At 47.3% G+C, this 19182-nt stretch overlaps 2 protein-coding genes across 6 annotated transcripts in view; one reads left to right on the top strand and one right to left on the bottom strand.

Annotated features, from left to right (window-relative positions):
* The window catches only part of shprh (SNF2 histone linker PHD RING helicase), an 88126-nt gene extending 70664 nt beyond the window's left edge, over positions 1 to 17462 (bottom strand). For 2 of the 5 annotated variants that reach the window (XM_078213349.1, XM_078213351.1), the window contains exons 1-7: positions 17383 to 17462; positions 13297 to 13489; positions 10885 to 11519; positions 9812 to 9941; positions 5663 to 5878; positions 3925 to 4003; positions 1194 to 1344 (exon numbers count right to left, since the gene is read on the bottom strand). In XM_078213349.1, coding sequence (XP_078069475.1) covers positions 1194 to 1344; positions 3925 to 4003; positions 5663 to 5878; positions 9812 to 9941; positions 10885 to 11490 — 1182 coding nt within the window. In that variant the 5' untranslated portion in view covers positions 11491 to 11519; positions 13297 to 13489; positions 17383 to 17462. Of the gene's footprint in view, positions 1 to 1193; positions 1345 to 3924; positions 4004 to 5662; positions 5879 to 9811; positions 9942 to 10884; positions 11520 to 12302; positions 13490 to 17382 lie in introns of those variants that run through there. The other 3 variants (XM_078213350.1, XM_078213352.1, XM_078213353.1) reach the window with 3 other exon arrangements.
* The window catches only part of nup43 (nucleoporin 43), a 23950-nt gene continuing 21949 nt past the window's right edge, over positions 17182 to 19182 (top strand). Inside the window, exon 1 of the mRNA XM_078213361.1 lies at positions 17182 to 17645. Within this exon, the coding sequence (XP_078069487.1) occupies positions 17535 to 17645 (111 nt within the window). The 5' untranslated portion in view covers positions 17182 to 17534. The remainder of the gene's footprint in view (positions 17646 to 19182) is intronic.

Below are 19182 nucleotides of genomic sequence, written 5' to 3' on the forward strand. Positions count from 1 at the left end.
ATCTAAACCTCTAATCATCTTATATGTTTCAATAAGATCCCCTCTTAGCCGCCGCCTTTCCAGCGAAAACAATCCCAAATCCCTCAGCCTCTCCTCATAGGATCTCCCCTCCATACCAGGCAACATCCTGGTAAACCTCCTCTGCACCCTCTCCAAAGCCTCCACATCCTTCCTGTAATGTGGGGACCAGAACTGCACACAGTACTCCAAGTGCGGCCGGTGTACCTGAACAGGCACCGGAGTGTGGCGACTTTCACAATAACTTCATTGCAGTGTCAATGTAAGCCTACTTGCGACACTAATAAATAAACTTAAACCGTAACATGCTTCTTTTTTATTTTTTCCTGCCAAAGTGGGCAATTTCATACTTGCCCACAATTATACTCCATTTGCCAGGTCTTTGACCATTTACTGAACCTACCTATGTTGCTTTGTAGCCTCCTTGTGTCCTCTTCACTACCTATCTTTGCGTCATCTCTACATTATTGGATAATGCAGGTCTCACCCATCGCAAGGAAACAAGGAAATAGGCAGGAAAATACATGATACAACTTGAATCGCGAGCTTGCGACCTGGTATCATTCTAGTCAATCTTTGCTTTCCTCTTTCAATGGTTCTAATATCCTCCATTAATGGGGTGCCAGAACTACATGTAGTACAGTGACTGACCGAATCAATGTTTTTTACAAATTCAACATTACTTCCCTATGTTACATCAATTTCCTGTATGTATAAAATCTGGAATGTCATCTGTCTTGGTCTGTTCTATCCACAGGTCTACCATTTAAGATCTCTATATCTGTTCCATCACTCTGCTAAGAGTCTTATTCTCCACAGTCAAGTTCCTTTTAGGTTATTGCTAGGATGCTATTTTCTCTGATACCACAGTTTCCACAGAATTTGCCTTTTAAGCATAACCAGTATGGTTGCCAACCAGATATATCCCACCTCCAAATATTCCACCCAGACAAAAGTCATCCTCTGACCCTAATCTAAGTACTTTTATAACTAATTATCAAAAAGCATCCAAAAAAATTGTTTTAAAAATACAATTGTTTTTAATGGCCTCTATGATCATTCTCCTGTGTTTGTCCAGAAGATTAATCTTTCATTTTTGAAGACTCCAGGGAAATCCTAGAGGGTTGGCAACCCTAGCATCCAGATAAACAATACACTCGAATAGTGGGCTGTACCTCGGGGAGCGATAGAGCATCTTGCTTCATTTCTTGGCGTGTGTGGGTCAGAATGAGTGCCAGCATTTCCACAGTTTTCCCCAAACCCATCTCATCCGCAAGGATTCCCCCGGGCCAATCAGCACTTTGTAGAGGGCGCTCACGGATTATGCTAAAAACAGATTGAGAGCAGAGAGCTAACGGGTGAAGCAATACAGAAATTCCACATTCATACAGAAATCAAAGGATCTATCTGAGACAACATTGCTTGTGGTAAATTAGATAATTGATAGGCTGTTGATTCAACAGACCATGTTCTGATCCCTCCACACCGACATTATTGTCAAGAAAGCCCACCAAAGCCTCCTGAGAAACTAGAGGCGAAGGAAATGCGTCCATTCCGGATGTATCACAGCTTGGAATGGCTCTTGCTCTGTCCAAGACCGCAATAAACAACAAAGGGTCATGAATGAAGCCCAATCCATCACGCAAACCATCCATTGATTCCGTCTATACTTCCTGCTGGCTCCAAAAAGCAGCCAGCAAAATCAAGGACCCCACGCACCCCGGACATACTCTCTTCCACCTTCTTCCATCAGGAAAAAGGTACAAACGTCTGAGATCATGTATCAACTGACCCCAGAACAGCTTCCTCCCTGCTGCCATTAGATTTTTGAATGGATCTACCTTATATTAAGTTGATCTTTCTCTACACCCGAGCTATGACTGTAACACTACATTCTGCACTCTCTCTATTCCTGCTCCCCTACATACTCTATGAACGGTCTGTATAGAACGCAATAAACAATATTTTTCAATGTATCCCAGTACGTGACAATAATAAATCAAATCAAGAAATGCACAACAGATTATTCAATTACTATGGGGCAGGGGGCAGCTCAATTTAACTGAAGGTTGCTCCTTTAAAACACTACTGGAGATAACTTGGAATGAATGTCGTTTGGTTTGGAAACTCTCTGGAGTTTGGATAATGATCATCAGTTTCAGGCTGCACTTCAGGAGCAGCAAGCAGTCTAGGACTATTTTGTCAGGCGCTGTAGATGCAACAAGAGGCTCACTCACATTGTTTAGCGTGAGCAGAGATTCCTGTCTTGTGTACCACTTTGTAGTCAGTCCTTACCCAATTATTCCGAAGACACAAAATAAAAAGACATGAAATAAGGAGAAAAGGGGCATTAGCAGCGGTGAAGAGAGGTCAGCAGGGAGGGGAGAGCGCACTGGGAGCAGCTCGTGAGTGTAAAGAGAGGGAAAAATAGAAAGATTAAGGATAGTGACACATCGAGAGAGAGAAGAAAGAAGACAAAACAAAATAAAAAGGAGAAAGAAAATTAAGTGTAAAAGAGACCTCGGTGGATCGATCTTTTTTCTTTACATGTTCTATCATTGCCCCCTTTTGGTTGCACCATCATCCATTCGTTATTTAATCTCTCCTGCCATCCACCCTATCACAGACCTTCACTTTCCCTACCTGTTACAGCTCTATTTTGTTCCAGTTCTGATGGAAGATCACCAACTTGAAACATTAACTGCATCAATCCCTACAAAGACACTGCCCAACAGCAATTTGTTTTATTGCATTTCCATACCTTCTTTCATGTCCCTCCAGATATCCAAACTGAAGTACTCTTTTTTTTAAGAAAGTTTATTTATGAGCGTCACAACTAGGCTTACGTTAACACCGCAACGAAGTTACTGTGAAAATCCCCTAGTCGCCACACTCCAGCACCTGTTCAGGTACAGAGGAAGAATTTAGCATGGCCAATGCACATAACCAGCACGTCTTTCAGACTATGGGAGGAAACCGGAGCACCCGGAGGAAACCCACGCAGACACGGGGAGAACATGCAGACTCCGCACAGACAGTGACCCGAGCCGGGAATTGAATTCAGGTCCCTGGAGCTGCTGCAAGGTAGGAAATACAACAGCTGTTTTGCACACAGCCAGATCCTACAAACAGCCATGAGACAATGAGTAGATAATCTGGATAAAAGCAAATTGCTGTGGATGCTGGAATCTGAAACCAAAAGAGAAAATGCTGTAAAATCTCAGCAGGTCTGGCAGCATCTGTAAGGAGAGAAAAGAGCTGATGTTTCGAGTCCAGATGACCCTTTAAAGGGTATGTTTTGAGTCAAAACATCAGCTCTTTTCTCTTCTTACAGATGCTGCCAGACCTGCTGAGATTTTACAGCATTTTCTCTTTTGGAAGTAGATAACCTGTTCTGGTGATGGCAGCTGAGGGATAAATATTGACCGGGACAATGAGTAGAACTCTATGTTTACCTCCAAATTAACGCCATGCAAAATTTTACACACACTCTAGGGGATAGTTGAGGTCTGAAAGACAGCAGCTCTGATAGTGCAACATCCCCTCAGTACTGCAGTGGGGGACGGTTGGCCTAGATTAAGCACTCAAGTCTCTGGATAGGGACAATAAATGAGACATGGGCAGAAAGCAAGAAGCAGCAAAGCTATTATCAGGAGCGTAAAGAACCAAGATACGGTGAAGTCCGATTTAAAGTCTACTGTCGGTGAACAAGGTGATTGGACCTTAGATGTGGACGGACTATTTGGGACCCTGGCATTAACCAGGGTCTTTTACTAATCTCTTTGTTACAGTAATAAAACCCATCATAAAAGAACAATGAATACTGACCCCAAAGGCCAGCACGCCTCGGCTGACAAATCTGGTTTCAGCACCAAAATAATGCTCCGGAGATTAACATATACTCACCAGCCAGTGTAGAGGTTGTAATATAATTTCTTCTCATCTTTTGTGGTGATTTCTTTCCATAACAAGTGGAGGGCATTTTCTGCAAGGAAACAATTGTAATTTTTCAAATCGCATCATTACATTGAACATTATGATGGAGTCGAATGGCAAAGAATGAGGGTGAAGAAATACAAAAAATGGATTAAATGCCCTGCAGCTGCATCTTATGGGGGCAGCAAGTGTAAATGCTATTCTCACTTTTATTCTTTCAACTAAAACTTCACACTTTTGACCTTCCTACTATAGTGCCTGGATCGATGCATAACTTTCCTTCATCTGACCCTATCAACATAATTTTCTATTTTCTCTTGTAAGCTTATCTAGCTTTCCCTTACATGCTATTGTCTTACACTTATGGATTTTGAGGGGTTCGATTTGGTAGGCATAGGTGTTTTTTAAGTTTAAGTTTGTTTATTTATTAGTTTCACAAATAGACTTACATTAACACTGCAGAGTTGAATTTTGTTTTAAGGCCATACCAGTCCTGAAGGTTGGAATATATATTTAAAATGGCAGATTGCAGATACATCAATTCAGAAATCTGCCAAATTTCAGAAATTTCTCATTCTTGTTTTATTCATAAAAACTGGGGAGCTGGGGAAGAGGGAACTAGAAAGTCATTAAATGAGAAGGAGCAGCAAAAACAAAAAGAAACACACAGAAATCTGGTAAAAACCAGAAAAATCATATCCCTTAGTAAGAGCTGCCAATCACCCTCATTTCACGTGAATGGACTAAACCACTTTCTCCACTGTAACAATGGTCAGCAGTCCTGCTATCAGGAAAGACAAAACAGGCTGGGTTCCTTTCTATAGGGAAGGAAAAGTTGCAAAGTGACACGATAAAGGTGTTTAAAATTTTGAACGGGTGTGGTATGGTAGACACAAATGTTGTTTCCACTTGGGGAATGAGTCCAGAATTATGGTCCATGAATGTAAGACAATCCAATAAGGAATTTGGGAGAAACTTCTCTACTCACAGAGTGGAACTTGCTACCTGTTGGAATAGTTGAGATGAATAGCATTTGAGGGACAGCTAGATAAGCACACAAGAGAAAATAGAAAATTATGTTGATAGAATTGGGGTGGCACAGTGGCACAATGGTTAGCACTGCTGCCTCACAGCGCCAGGGACCCAGGTTCAATTCCGGCCTCGGGTCACTGTCAGTGTGGAGTTTGCACATTCTCCCCATGTCTGCGTGGGTTTCCTCCGGGTGCTCCGGTTTCCTCCCACAGTCCAAAGATGTGCGGGTTAGGTGGATCAGCCATGCTAAATTGACCCTAGTGTCAGGGGGATTAGCAGGGTAAGTATATGGGAATAGGGCCTGGGTGGGATTGTGGACAGGGTGGGCTTGATGGGCCAAATGGCCTCCAAATGGCACTATAGGGATCAGATGAAGGAAAGGGACCCCAAATGGTACTGAGGGAAACCAAGTTTAAAAAAATCATACTGCTTACTAGTACAAAACACTGCTTGACTATTCAGTAGGGCTTAATCTGTTATGGCACTGGGTTGCAAGGTTATCTATAACTAAGTAGGAAGCACCTCAGCCCCCTAAAAAGATAGTAGGATCACCTCTATACTCTAATTTTAAAATAAAAAATTGAAACCATCAAGTTTGGAAAACAATGAAAATTACCATAGAAATGCTAAATAATGTTCACTCTCTGAAGGAAATTTGTCTTCAGTCCAAACTTACTGCTTGTTGAAGGGCCAGCACTATACTCCTCTCTCTGAAGCATCCAGCTGACAGCCTGGCACTGATACGGTCTCAGAGTCGGGACAAGCAGAGGGTGCTGAACCTTCTCAATGCACAGAACTTCCTGCTGATGTGCGTGTCGGACAAAGTCATAAAGTTCTTCCACATTCTCCCTTTCCCGCTCTTTATCAGCTTCTTCTGTGACATTTGAGACTTCTAAATAAAATTTACAGAAAATATTCACGTTGCGAGAATTACCAGCTGAGAATGCAAAGGGAGAAAGCAGCGCACAAACATACCAATTAGATCCTATGTTGTGAAACCCTTTAGTGAACTCCAGATGGTATTCAACATTTCAGAGAATAACAGTTCATATTGTTTCTTAAATTTGGATTATTCGTGGCTTTGCAGATTCATTCATGTTTTATCGAGTGCCACATAACAACAGGCTAAGTTGAAAACCACGAAATAAAAAGGACAGCGGCAGCCTGGATATGAAGCTGGCTGAGTGAAAGGAAGAAGAAAGTCGTGGTGATTATTTGTCTTTCAGGCTGGAGGGTGGATACATCGGCGGCTCCCTTGGGGTTGATACTAAGACCACTGCTTTTCTTGATTGATAATAATGACCTCGATTTTGGTGTACACACAGCGTTTAAACGTTTGAAGATATGAATAACCTGAAACAGTAACGAGGGTACTGGTAAACAGCAAGAGATGAAGGAGCAGCGCTCCGAAAGCTCATGATTCCAAATAAACCTACTGGACTTTAATCTGGTGTTGTGAGACTCCTTATAACAGCAAGAGGACTTGGACTAACTGGTGGAATGGGTGAATATGTGGCAGATGAGAATGAACAGAGATAAGTGTGAAGTGATACATTTTGGTAGGAAGGTCAAAGTGAGGAGATGTGATCGAATGGGACAATTCTAAAGCTTTGTAAGCTTATGGCTCCTTTATTTTTGAATTGTTTCTTTCCGTTTCCGTAAAAGTTGCCTTCATGCCAAATTTGAGGTGTGTCTAGATGCCGGTAGATTATTTTATAGCACTAGCGATGGCCTTGTGAATAGAGACCCGGTGGTGCATGTGCAAAAATTGTTGAAGGTGGCAGAGCAGGTTGAGAGAGTGGTTAAGAGGGGATCTAGAATCCTGGGCTTTATAAATAGAGGTATGGAGTACAAAACAAGGAAGTTATCATGAACCTTTTAGAAAACAATGGTTTGGCTTGGGACTGTGTTCAGTCTTGGCCACCACATTTTTTTCAAGTATGTGAAGGTTTTAGAGAGTGCAGAAAATGCTTCTGAGATTGATTCTAGGGATGACACACTTCAGTGAAGAAGACAGATTAATGTGGAGATGCCGGCATTGCACTGGGGTGGGCACAGTAAGAAGTGAGTGGAGAGGTAGGTTAACTACCTCTCCACTCACCTGATGGAGGAGCAGCTCCCTGAAAGCTCATGATTCCAAATAAACCTGTTGGACTTTAACCTGATGCTGTGAGGATAGATTGAGCAAGGTTGAGAAGGGCTGTTGAAAATCCTGAGGGATCTCAACGGAGTACAGGGAGAAACTGTTCCCGCTGGCAGGAGCATCGAGGTTTAGAGGACAGCAAAAGAAGCAATGGTGACACGAGGCAGAAGTATCATTACACAGCATGCGATTAGGGCCTGGAATGCATTGGACATTACCACATTGCTGTTTGTGAAACCTTTCTGGATGCAAATTAGCACCCTGGCTGGTTTCCTACATTAAAGTGGAGATGCCGGTGTTGGACTGGGGTAAACACAGTAAGAAGTTTAACAACACCAGGTTAAAGTCCAACAGGATTATTTGGTAGCAAAAGCCAGTGTGGCTTGTTCATTTTGTGTGGCTTTTGCTACCAAATAAACCTGTTGGACTTTAACCTGGTGTTGTTAAACTTCTTACTGTTCCTACATTAAAACCATGATTACAGATATGCAAATCTATCTTTACAATTAGGTAAACCCACTCATTGCTCTGAGGCAGGGGGGGAACAAAGCTGATATATACTGTGTTGGGTTCCAGGCTGGGCAATTGGACACGGGGGAGAAAACAGGTTCTCCCTTGAAGATCTGCAGGCTGCAGAAACAAAGGCCTCAGCAAGCTCAGTGTGTTACTTAAAATTCCAGCCAATATCACAAAACCCATTGGATTTGGGTTCCTGGATTGCCTTGTTACAAAAACAAAAAACAAGACTGTGAACTTTCCCCTCCATCTCAACTCTCCTCACCTTTTTTTAAATTTCCTTTGGCTCGCCCAAACATAACCCCACCCCTCGCCCACACAGCCACCTAACTCTCATTGCTTAGCTTTAGAATCATAGAATCTCTACAGTGCAGGAGAAGGCCATTTGGCCCATCGAGTCCGCACTGACCACAAAACCATCACTATCCCCGTAACTCCACATATTCACCCTGCTAGTCCCCCCTGACACCAAGGATCAATTTAGCATGGTCAATCAACCTAACCAGCACATCTTTGGACTGTGGGAGGAAACCGGAGCACCTGGAGGAAACCCACGCAGCCATGGGGAGAATGTGCAGACTCCGCACAGACAGTGAGGCAGCAGTGCGAACCACTGTGCCGCCTTTGCCCCCACTGAGCACTGAACTTTGTTTCCTGTGAACACATTCTGCTATCTTACCTTTATGCCACTATTAGCACTTCTTCAGTCCTTAATGGCATCATTAACAGCCCCTCTGTCTTACGTCCATGACATATTTGTCAATCTCTCTTTAGCTCTATCCTATCCTGATCTTCCATTCTACCTCACCCTCCTTTCTGATTATATAATGATTTCTCCATCCCTTTTCAGTTCTATAGAAGAGCCACATGGATTCAAAACATTAACTATGTTTCTCTCTGCAGAACTGCTGCTAGACCTGCTGAGTTTATGCAGCATTTTCTGTTTGTATTGCAATAATCATGGGTGACTTCAATCTTCATGTATATTGGGAGAGTCAGATTGGCAAAGGTGGAAAATTAGTTCATAGAGTATATTTGGCACAATTTCTTAGAGCAGTACTTTCTACAGCCAACCAGGGAGCAGACTATTTTTGACCTGGTAATGAGCGATTGGACAGAATTACACGGGCGGTAAAGTGGTTAGCACTGCTGCCTCACAGCGCCAGAGACCCAGGTTCAATTCCGGCCTTGGGTAACAGTCTGTGTGAAGTCTGCAAGTTCTCTCCGTGTCTGCGTGGGTTTCCTCCGGGTGCTCCGGTTTCTTCCCACACTCCAAAAATGTGCGGGTTAGGTTGATTGGCCATGCTAAATTGCCCCTTAGTGTCAGGGGGATTAGCAGGGTAAATACTGGGGTTACAGGATAGGGCCCATTTGGGGATAGGGCCAAATGGCCTCTTTTTGCACTGTAGGGATTCTATGATTCTATGAAAATAACCCATGATAAAGGAACCTCGTGGAGACAGCAATAATAAAATTATAGAATTTCATGCTCAGTTTGAAGGTCAAAGACTCATGCTTCAAACCTAAACGGAGGTAATTATAAGGATATGTTACAGTTGACTGAAGTGAACAGGGAAAAAAGATTGAAAGTTTATTTATCAGTGTCACAAGTAAGCTTACATTAACACCGTAATGAAGTTACTGTGAAAATCCCCTAGTCGCCACACTCCGGTGCCTGTTTGGGTACACTGAGGGGGAATTTAGCATGGCCAATGCACATCTTTCGGACTGTGGGAGAAAACCGGAGCATCCGTAGGAAACCCACGCTGACATGGGGAGAACATGCAGACTCCACACAGAGAGTGACCCAAGGCAGGAATCGAACCTGGGTCCCTGAAGCTGTGAAGCAGCAGTGCTAACCACTGTGCCACAGGTAGGGTAGTAGCAGACTGTTAAGCAGATTCAAAAGGACGTCATTGAATGTGAGGCATTTTTTGACTTCCAGAGGTCACAAGAAGCTGCTAGAGCAATGCAGGTTCTTCCTTTCTGATGCACATCAGTTCTAGTATCAAGGGCAGCATTATTGACCCCAGGACGAGGTAAGCTGAAGAAAGATGCAGCAGCCAGTAGTATTGCAAGGGAGAAAATGGGGAAATGAATTATAAAATGAGCTGACTGCAACAGGTCTCGCACCAACCTGATTCTGTTTTACTTTGAAAATTATACCTGGAACTGTTAAGTCATAAACGTATTCCATGAGTTTCTGCATCAATGCATTTGTCTTTCTGATCCTGCAGCTTCCTTCACTCAGGAATTCTGGTTTACCCAAACCAGACTCAAGAAGATATATCCCGATCTACAGAGCAAAACAAAAAGGTCTGTAAGTCACAACTAAAATAAACAAGGTGTTCTCAATACAATATAAATTTCAGTGAAGGAGGACAATCAGGGCCCCCCCGGGGTCAGGCAGCAGGGTATGGTGCCCCCCTGGTCATGGGCACCTTGGCAGTGCCAGCCTGTGCCCCTGGCATGGCCCAAGGGGCAAAGTGCCCAGGCCCAGAGGGCACCTTGGCACTGCCCACCAGGCATCAGGCAGTGCCAAGTGGGCAGGGCCAAGTGGGCAGGGCCTATTGTGGGTGGGGCCTGGGGCGATCAGCTGGGGTGGGGGGGGTCCCACTTGCTGCCTCTCTGCAGATAGGATCGGTTGGGGCTGGAGAGAGGCCGGCGATTGGGGCAGGCTTGGGTAGGGGTGGGGGGGGATTGTACGGGCCATGATCGGGCCATTGGCTGGAGATTGCGATGCTCCAGGACTGGCCCGGGAATGTTGTGCGGGCTGAGGTCGGGCCATGATAGGGCCGTTGGGGGGGGGGGGGGGTGTGCTGGCCAGCGATCGAGCTGCCCAGCAAGCTGCAGTCTGACAGTTCGGGGCCACTGCACATGTGCAGAGGCCCGGAGCTGTCAAGACTCTGGCGTGAATAGGCCCCGCCCCCCCCGAGCTTTTAATGATATTCCCAATTGTGACCTCTGCATTGCACAGAGTGTGGGAGGTTCGAGTCTGAACTCCCACTGAAAAAACAATCGTGAATTACAACATTTTTCTCGCCAATTCAGCACTAAGAATTTTTGGGGGGAGAATCGGGCCCAAGATTTCTTTCCCACCACTTTGTGAGCTTCCTGCCTCAGCCCTTACTGAAGCAAAACTAGAGCATCACCAATAGGAAAGGCAAAAGAAAACGCACACTTACCCAATCAGGAAGACTCAATAGTCACGATAAGATTTTATTAGAATAGCTAAATACCTTCAGTGTTTGACAGTCTTCGGTGTCCTTTTGGAACAAACCAAGTATGTTCTTCTTCTGAAGCCACGTTATGTCCTCCAGCATCTTATAACTGAGTGACGTTCTCACGGAGCTGACAAATTCTTCCTGGTCGTCACTCTCAACATCATCATATTCCCTCCTGACTGAAACTTGCAGTTGATCATCAGCAGCAGTCTTCATTAAGCAGATACTAAGAGAACACAGCTTCTCTGGAAATATCTGCCCTGATGGAAGCTCAAGGGTGAATTCGTCCAGCAGTGCTCGCCACTCTTCACCCGAGCGGCCTGGGGAGACAGCAAGACAGAGCTGAGTGATGGTACTTGACGGAAGAGGACTTTCCCCATCCTCAACTTCAGTTACAGCAGACACATTCAACGGCTCGGCCAGTTTCAGACTACTGTCCAGCAGTGGGTCAGCCTGTCCGTGCCCTGAGAAACCCACGCCCACAGCTGAGGGATTATTGCTGCCATCCGGTGCATCAGGTGGATGTGGCTCCTTCAAGTCGTCGCACATGTTCCAGCTCAGCTTTTTCTTTGTTTCCTCGTTGACCCGCACTGGGGCTGATCGCTTCCTTCTGTTGCTCATTGTACCGTGGACTTTGTGCAGGTTCACCGCTGCAACAAATAAATTAGAACATGAACAGTGCTCCCAACAAAAAGATGAAGCATTTGTACTGCTCTGAACCTTTAATTAGGAATATAGAGCAGGAGGAGGCCATTCAGCCCCTCAAGACTGTCAAGCTATTCAATTAGGCCAGAATTGATCTCAATTCCATTTTCCTGCCTTGCCCTGTAGCTCTCAACACCTCAATCTAACAAAAAAACGTATCAATCTCACTTCTGAAATTTTCAATTGACTTCAAGCTTCAACTGCTTTTTAACCTGGGGGTCAGGTGGGGGGTGAGTGGGAGGTGATAGGGGAGAGATTGCCACTATTCTTTGTGGGAAGCCTCGTGATGCAGTTTTCATAGAGCCATACAATGCAGAAAAGCCCTTCGGCCCATCGAGCCTGCACCAGCAATAACTACACGAGAGGTGCTCTAATCCCATTTTCCTGCACTTGTCCCATATCATTGAATGTTATGATATTTCAAGTGCTCATCAGTAGTGCCCCTACTGCTGGTCCAGAAGCCCCAGGTTCAAGTCCAACAGCAGGACCTGTTGACCACGGAAGGAGCGTTCGACACAGTTCACCGGGCTGCCTGTTCGGGAACACCGAAAGAGAATTTAGCACGGCCAATCCACCTAACCAGCATGTCTTTCGGACTTTGGGAGGAAACCGGAGCACCCGGAGGAAACCCATGCAGACACGGGGAGAATGTGCAGATTCCGCAGAGACAGCGACCCAAGCCAGGAAACGAACCCGGGACCCTGGCTGTGTGAGGCAGCAATGCTTACCACCGTCGCATCATGCAGTCCATGGCAGTGAATCTACACTGCACTCTTTCCAAGGTCTTCCAAGAGTCCACTGTCCAGAAACATAAATAATACTCCGGGTGTGGTCTAATATGGGCTTGTAAAAATGTTGGAAACGTTTTCTCATTCTAGGCCTTTAGTTGCCTTTTGACTAATTTTTTGTACCTGTCTACTACATTTTAGTGCCCTATATACATGGACCCCTAAATCACTTAGGAACTCTATTGTTTCTATTGTCACATTATCCAATCAGTTGAACAGAGCAACATACATAAGTTAGTGTTCAAAAGGAGAAAATTTGCATCAAAAACGTTTTAACCCTGGGTATTTTTGTAGATTAAACAATTATGACCACATTTGGAGTATCGCGAGCAATTCTGTGCCCCGTATCAATGGATGTGTTGGCCCTGGAGAGGGTCCAGAGGAGGTTCACGAGAATGATCCCAGGAATGAAAAGCTTGATGTATAAGAAGCGTTTGAGGACTCTGGGTCTGTACTCGATGGAGTTTAGAAGGATGAGGGGGGAAACTTTTGAACATTGAAACTCACAGAGTACTGAAAGGCCTGGATAGAGTGGACGTGGGGAAGATATTTCCATTAGTAGGAGAGACTCGGATCTGAGAACACAGCCTCAGAGTAAAGGGACGACCCTTTAGAGCTGAGATGAGGAGGAATTTCTTCAGCCAGAGGGTGGTGAATCTGTGGAATTCATTAACACAGAAGGCTGTGGAGGCCGGGTCATTGAGTGTATTTAAGACAGAGATAGATTCCTGATTGGTAAGGGGATCAAAGATTACGGGGATAGGATGGGAGAATGGGGCTGAGAAACTTATCAGCCATGATTCAATGGCGGAGCAGACTCGATGGGCTGAATTGCCTAATTCTACTCTTATATCTTCTGGTCTTACGAGTTTCATCATTATCTCTCTCTCATAATGTTAAGTAACTAATTACAGCTTCAATAGTTTAAACGTACTTAAACTGAATTGCTCTCCAGCTTATTGGAAATCAGTTGGAAAAACAAAGAAACTCAGAAATCCTGTTACATGGTGGGGATAGATACAGCCTCCCAACTGCAGAGAGAAAATCCTATTGATGCAGACTGGAAACTGATGGTGATGAAACGCACTCAGACAGCATCATCACCTTGCAGCTATTCAGAGTGAAAACTGTAAGGGAAAAAAAAATCATGTTAAATTCAGGCACAGGTTTTGCTGAAATTATTTCTTATAACTTTAGATTAGAAACCTTATCTTAATAGAATAGGCAGTACTGAGGGTACAAATGAAGATGACTTGATATGCAGTTACAGTATCTATGGCTGGTTTGCTTCCATTATCTCTTTTCTAAGGAGTTTCTATATAGTTAAATTTCAATTTGTAAATTTAAATAGCAAGTAACATAAATACACGCAGCAAATCAAGTAGAGTAAATGAATTGAACTGGAATTGTATATAAACTGCAAAATAAATAGATAAATTAAATTTGAATTAATATTTGAATTAAATAAATTAACTTGTGCTAAATTGTGATTAAAACAAATGGGCCAGAAATTTGCAGATGTGTAATCATCATTTCCCAAAGCCCTTTAGATTAAAAATCTTTTGATTTGATTGGATTTATTATAGTCACATGTATTGATATACAGTGAAAACTATTGTTTCTTGCACACTATACAGACAAAGCTATTAATAAGAATTAACAGGTGCTACCTTGATCTCCCCCAGAATGAACTACATACTTCCCTGTTATCTGGGACTCCTCGTCTCAGACCGAACCACAGACACCACATCAACCAAAGACCAGAAGATCAGCCTACGATACCCCGGATATATGTGGTTCACCCCACGCCCGATGGAAGTACACTCGTCAGAGGTCAACCTTTTGGCACCCCTTAGAAACTTTCTGGAAGGGGACTACAGAACAATATCTAAAGAACGTAAACTCTTGCAGAATAAAAGACTTGGTTTAGATGCAGCAAAAGCAAGACTGAAGAAGGTAAAGGTCTCAGAGGCCCGTTCAGCAGCAGAACAGGAAATGCGAATTACACAAAGTGAATTTGATCGCCAGGCAGAGATCACAAGACTTTTGCTTGAAAGAATTAGCAGTACACATGCTCATCACCTTCGTTGCCTGCATGACTATGTTGATGCCCAGTTGACCTACTACGCTCAGTGTTACCAGTATATAGTTGATTTACAGAAGCAACTTGGAAGTTTTCCAACCACGTTTTCTTCCAACAACAATCAGACTGCTCCGGCTTCCCTATCATCCTAAGGAATTTCGGGAGAGGCTCTACAATCAAGAGCCTTGATATTCTCCCATCTTGGTCACTTGTCATTTTGTACTGTTCATTGCTTTGTTTTGTATATACCCAATTGACGTATTGTTTCTTGTTGTTTTTAAAATTATTTTACTTCATTTTGTACTGTTTATTGCTTTGTTTTGTATATACCCGATTGCTTATTGTTTTTTTAATTATTTTACTTCATTTAAATTTGTTAGTACTATTGTGGGTTAGGGATGATACTGTCAACTCCAGATTCGGGGTACTTGCTTGTTCAGATGGTTTGGTGAGAATTGTGTGATCCGGTTCGCTGACGCTCATTGGATCAAGAGGAGGGAATGTGGTGATATAAACAGGGCCTAGTTTTAAGGGTGATAAAATTGGATATCCTAAATTAAAGAATTGGGCATTTTGAAATCAAACACAGTCAAACCTCAGGCAGGCCAATTGTACAATACACAAATGTGTCTGGGCCTGACCCATCAACCACCCATCAAAGCTCGTTACACTCTACTTGAGACTTCGCAGGAGATCATGGCACCTCATTGAAATGCTTTGGTCTATTGTTAGAAGCCCAGATCGGGCCAGACTTTCTGTCACCAAGCGATCCTGTAGAAACCTTACCTGATAACAAGTTCAACAACATGGAGATGGATACCTGGGGGGCGGACCCTGGTGTCCTGTCAGGCAGACATCAAGAAACCCACTGGGTATTGGAACCCCCTCCTGGGACCTCATTGGCCGGAAGCCAGAGAGGTTTCTGAAAAGGCAAGCAGGCTGGGGATAAAGGGATACACTCAGAGGCACACAGGAGCGAAGACTCGACAAGGGAGGCAGTTGTGACCATTCGGAAGACTGACCAGATGAAGGAAGGAAGAAGCTGCCATCGAGACGACAGACCAGAGGGACTCAGAGAATCGGGCCTGCAGTTTAACCAAACCATCTTTACGGGTAGTATACTTGAATCTGGGGTATCCTCTTGTTTTATGTGGGTAATTTAAGGGTTAATAGTGTTATTATTAATAAACTTGTTGAACCTTTACTTGTGTGTGTCCTTTGTCCACCTTGCAAATAAGGGCACCGGGGTAAAACCTTGGAGTAAGTAAACTGGTTGAAAGTATCTGAGATTAACAGGTACAACAAAGCATACCGTTCATAGAGTACATGGGGGAAGGAAAGGAGAGGGTGCAGAATGTACTGTGACAGTCATAGCTAGGTGTGGAGAAAGATCAACTTAGTATAAGGTTGGTTCATTCAAAAGTCTGATGGCAGCAGGGAAGAAACTGTTCTAGAGCCAAATTGTCTTTGGATTGATTACTGGTTTATTAGAAGAAACCTGGAAACCACACATCTGTCAATTTAATATCAGGGATGGGGAAATCCCTAGCAATTACAGTCAGATCGACATTACGGTTATATAGCAACTTTCACTGTCTTGTTACTGAGCATGTTACAAGCCGCATAAATACTTCTGAAGTGTAATCACTTGTGCTTTGAAAGTAAGCCCATCAGCCAATCTGCATACAGCAGGAGGATTGAATAATCCAAGATCCATTAGCAAATGACAGCTGAACAGTGGAAAAGCAATGATGCCCAAGCCATAGAACCAACCAGAACATTGACTAACCTATATGCTAATGGGAACAGCAATTCCAGATGAAGTGGAATGCACATCACAATCCTTGTTCTGCCAAGATCTCTTTCCTTGCATTCAAAGAACAGTTCAGAAAACAGCAGAATAAATGAATAATGAATTCCACAGGCTCACTACTCTTTGGGTGGAATTCATTACCACAGGAAGTAGTTGATGCCAAAACGTTGAATGTCGTCAAGAGGTGGCTCGATTTAGCACTTGAGGCGAATAGGATCAAAGGTTATGGGGAGAAAGCAGGATTAGGCTACTGAGTTGGACATTCAACCATGATCATAATGAATGTTGGAGAAGGCTCGAAGGCTCCTCCTGCGCCCAATCTATCACGCAAACCAGCCTTCTATCCATTGACTCTGTCTATACTTCCCACTGCCTCGGCAAAGCAGCCTGCATAATTAAGGACCCCACACATCCCAGACATTCTCTCTTCCACCTTCTTCCATCAGGAAAAAGATAGAAGAGTCTGAGGTCACGTACCAAACGACTCAGGAACAGCTCCTTCCCTGCTGCTGTCAGACTTTTGAATGGACCTACCTTGCATTAAGTTGATCTTTCTCTACGCCCGAGCTATGACTGTAACACTACATTCTGCACTCTTTCCAAGAAACAATACTTGACACTGTGTATGTTAACACATGTCACAATAATAAATCAAATCAAATACTTCTATGTAAACTCAGACAAATAAAATTCTTGGTGTTTAAATGCATATTGTTATGTTCCAATTCAGCATTAAAACATGAGCAGAGTCTATACTACTTTGTTTTTTGTTATTTTTAAAAGTGTATTGTTGGTGTTGGTTCAGAGATAGATTTGGCCTGGACAATGAACAAACTCCCTGACTCCTAATTGAACAACGCCGTAGGATGTCTGTCTCGTCACTGTCCCACCGGGGAGAACTCCCTGCTCTTCCTCAGTAAGGCAGGGGCATCCTGTGCTGTCCACCTGAGAGGGCAGCCGGTGGGCACGCACCCGCGGCAGTGCCGCACTCCCTCAGCCCCGCACTGCGGCCTCAGCCCGGAGTGTTGTGCTCCGGAGCGGCTCTTTGTGACTCAGACACCCGGTGGCTTCGCCCCGGCAGTGCGCTCATACCCGCTCTAACGCTGTGAAGCGACATTACTTACCGCTGAGGCTTTAAACTCAACAACAACAAGAACTGGGCTGGAGCCGGCCGCTGACCCCGGAAGCGGTCTCTCTTCATCCGGAAGCTGCCTCTCTTCAGCCGGAGGTTGCCTCTCTTCACCCGGAAGCTAAACCGAGACGGGCTCGCGCTGTCATGGAGGGTCGGTACGTCTCGCAAAAGATCAGCCGCGTCCGCTGGCGGCCGGTGTCCGGCTCCAGCCTCCAGGTCCCCGAGTGCTTTGCCACCGGATCGTGGGATGCTGAGGTGAGCAGAGCGGGCGGGATATGGATGGGTGGGGGTGGGGGGGATGTGGGGGTGGGGGTGGGGGGGATGTGGGGGTGGGGGTGGGGGGGATGTGGGGGTGGGGGTGGGGGGAGGTGGGGGTGGGGGGGAGGTGGGGGTGGGGGGGATGTGGGGGTGGGGGGGAGGTGGGGGTGGGGGGGATGTGGGGGTGGGGGTGGGGGGGATGTGGGGGTGGGGGTGGGGGGGATGTGGGGGTGGGGGTGGGGGGGGGGGGATGTGGGGGTGGGGGGGATGTGGGGGTGGGGGTGGGGGGGATGTGGGGGTGGGGGTGGGGGGGATGGAGGGGTGGGGGTGGGGGGGATGGAGGGGTGGGGGTGGGGGGGATGGAGGGGTGGGGGTGGGGGGGATGGAGGGGTGGGGGTGGGGGGGATGGAGGGGTGGGGGTGGGGGGGGATGGAGGGGTGGGGGTGGGGGGGATGGAGGGGTGGGGGTGGGGGGGATGGAGGGGTGGGGGTGGGTGGGGTGGGGGGGATGGAGGGGTGGGGGTGGGGGGGATGGAGGGGTGGGGGTGGGGGGGATGGAGGGGTGGGGGTGGGGGTGGTGGAGGGGTGGGGGTGGGGGGGGTGGAGGGGTGGGGGTGGGGGGGGTGGAGGGGTGGGGGGGATGGAGGGGTGGGGGTGGGGGGGGTGGAGGGGTGGGGGTGGGGGGGGTGGAGGGGTGGGGGTGGGGGGGGTGGAGGGGTGGGGGGGGTGGATGGGTGGGGGTGGGGGGGGTGGATGGGTGGGGGTGGGGGGGGTGGATGGGTGGGGGTGGGGGGGGTGGATGGGTGGGGGTGGGGGGGGTGGATGGGTGGGGGTGGGGGGGGTGGATGGGTGGGGGTGGGGGGGTGGATGGGTGGGGGGGGGGGGGTGGATGGGTGGGGGTGGGGGGGGTGGATGGGTGGGGGTGGGTGGGGGTGGGGGGGGTGGATGGGTGGGGGTGGGGGGGTGGGGTGGTGGGGGTGGGGGGGGGTGGGGGTGGGTGGGGGGGGGGGTGGGGGGGGGGGGGGGTGGGTGGGTGGGGGGGGTGGATGGGTGGGGGGGTGGGTGGGGGGAGGGGGGGGGGGGGTGGGGGGGGGGTGGGGGGGGTGGGTGGGGGGGGGGGGGGGTGGGGGGGGGGGGGGGGGGGTGGGGGGTGGAGGGGGGGGTGGGGGGGTGGGGGGGGGGGTGGGGGGGGGGGGGGGGGGGTGGGGGGGGGGGGTGGGGGGGGGTGGGGGGTGGGGGGGGGTGGGGGGGGTGGGGGGTTGGGGGTGGGGGGGGTGGGGGGGTGGGGGGGTGGGGGGGGGGTGGTGGGGGGTGGGGTGGGGGGGGGGGGTGGGGGGTGGGGGGGTGGGGGTGTGGGAGGGGTGGGGGGGTGGGGGGGGGGGGGGGGGGGGGGGGGGGTGGATGGGTGGGGGGGGGGGGGGGGGGGGGGGGGGGGGGGGGGGGGGTGGGGGGGGGGGTGGGGGGGGTGGGGGGGGTGGGGGGGGTGGGGGGGGGTGGGGGGGGGGGGGGGTGGGGGGGGGGGGGGGGGGGGGGGG

This window comes from Mustelus asterias, chromosome 5 (assembly GCF_964213995.1).
Source record: "Mustelus asterias chromosome 5, sMusAst1.hap1.1, whole genome shotgun sequence".
NCBI classification, from domain to species: Eukaryota; Metazoa; Chordata; class Chondrichthyes; order Carcharhiniformes; family Triakidae; genus Mustelus; species Mustelus asterias.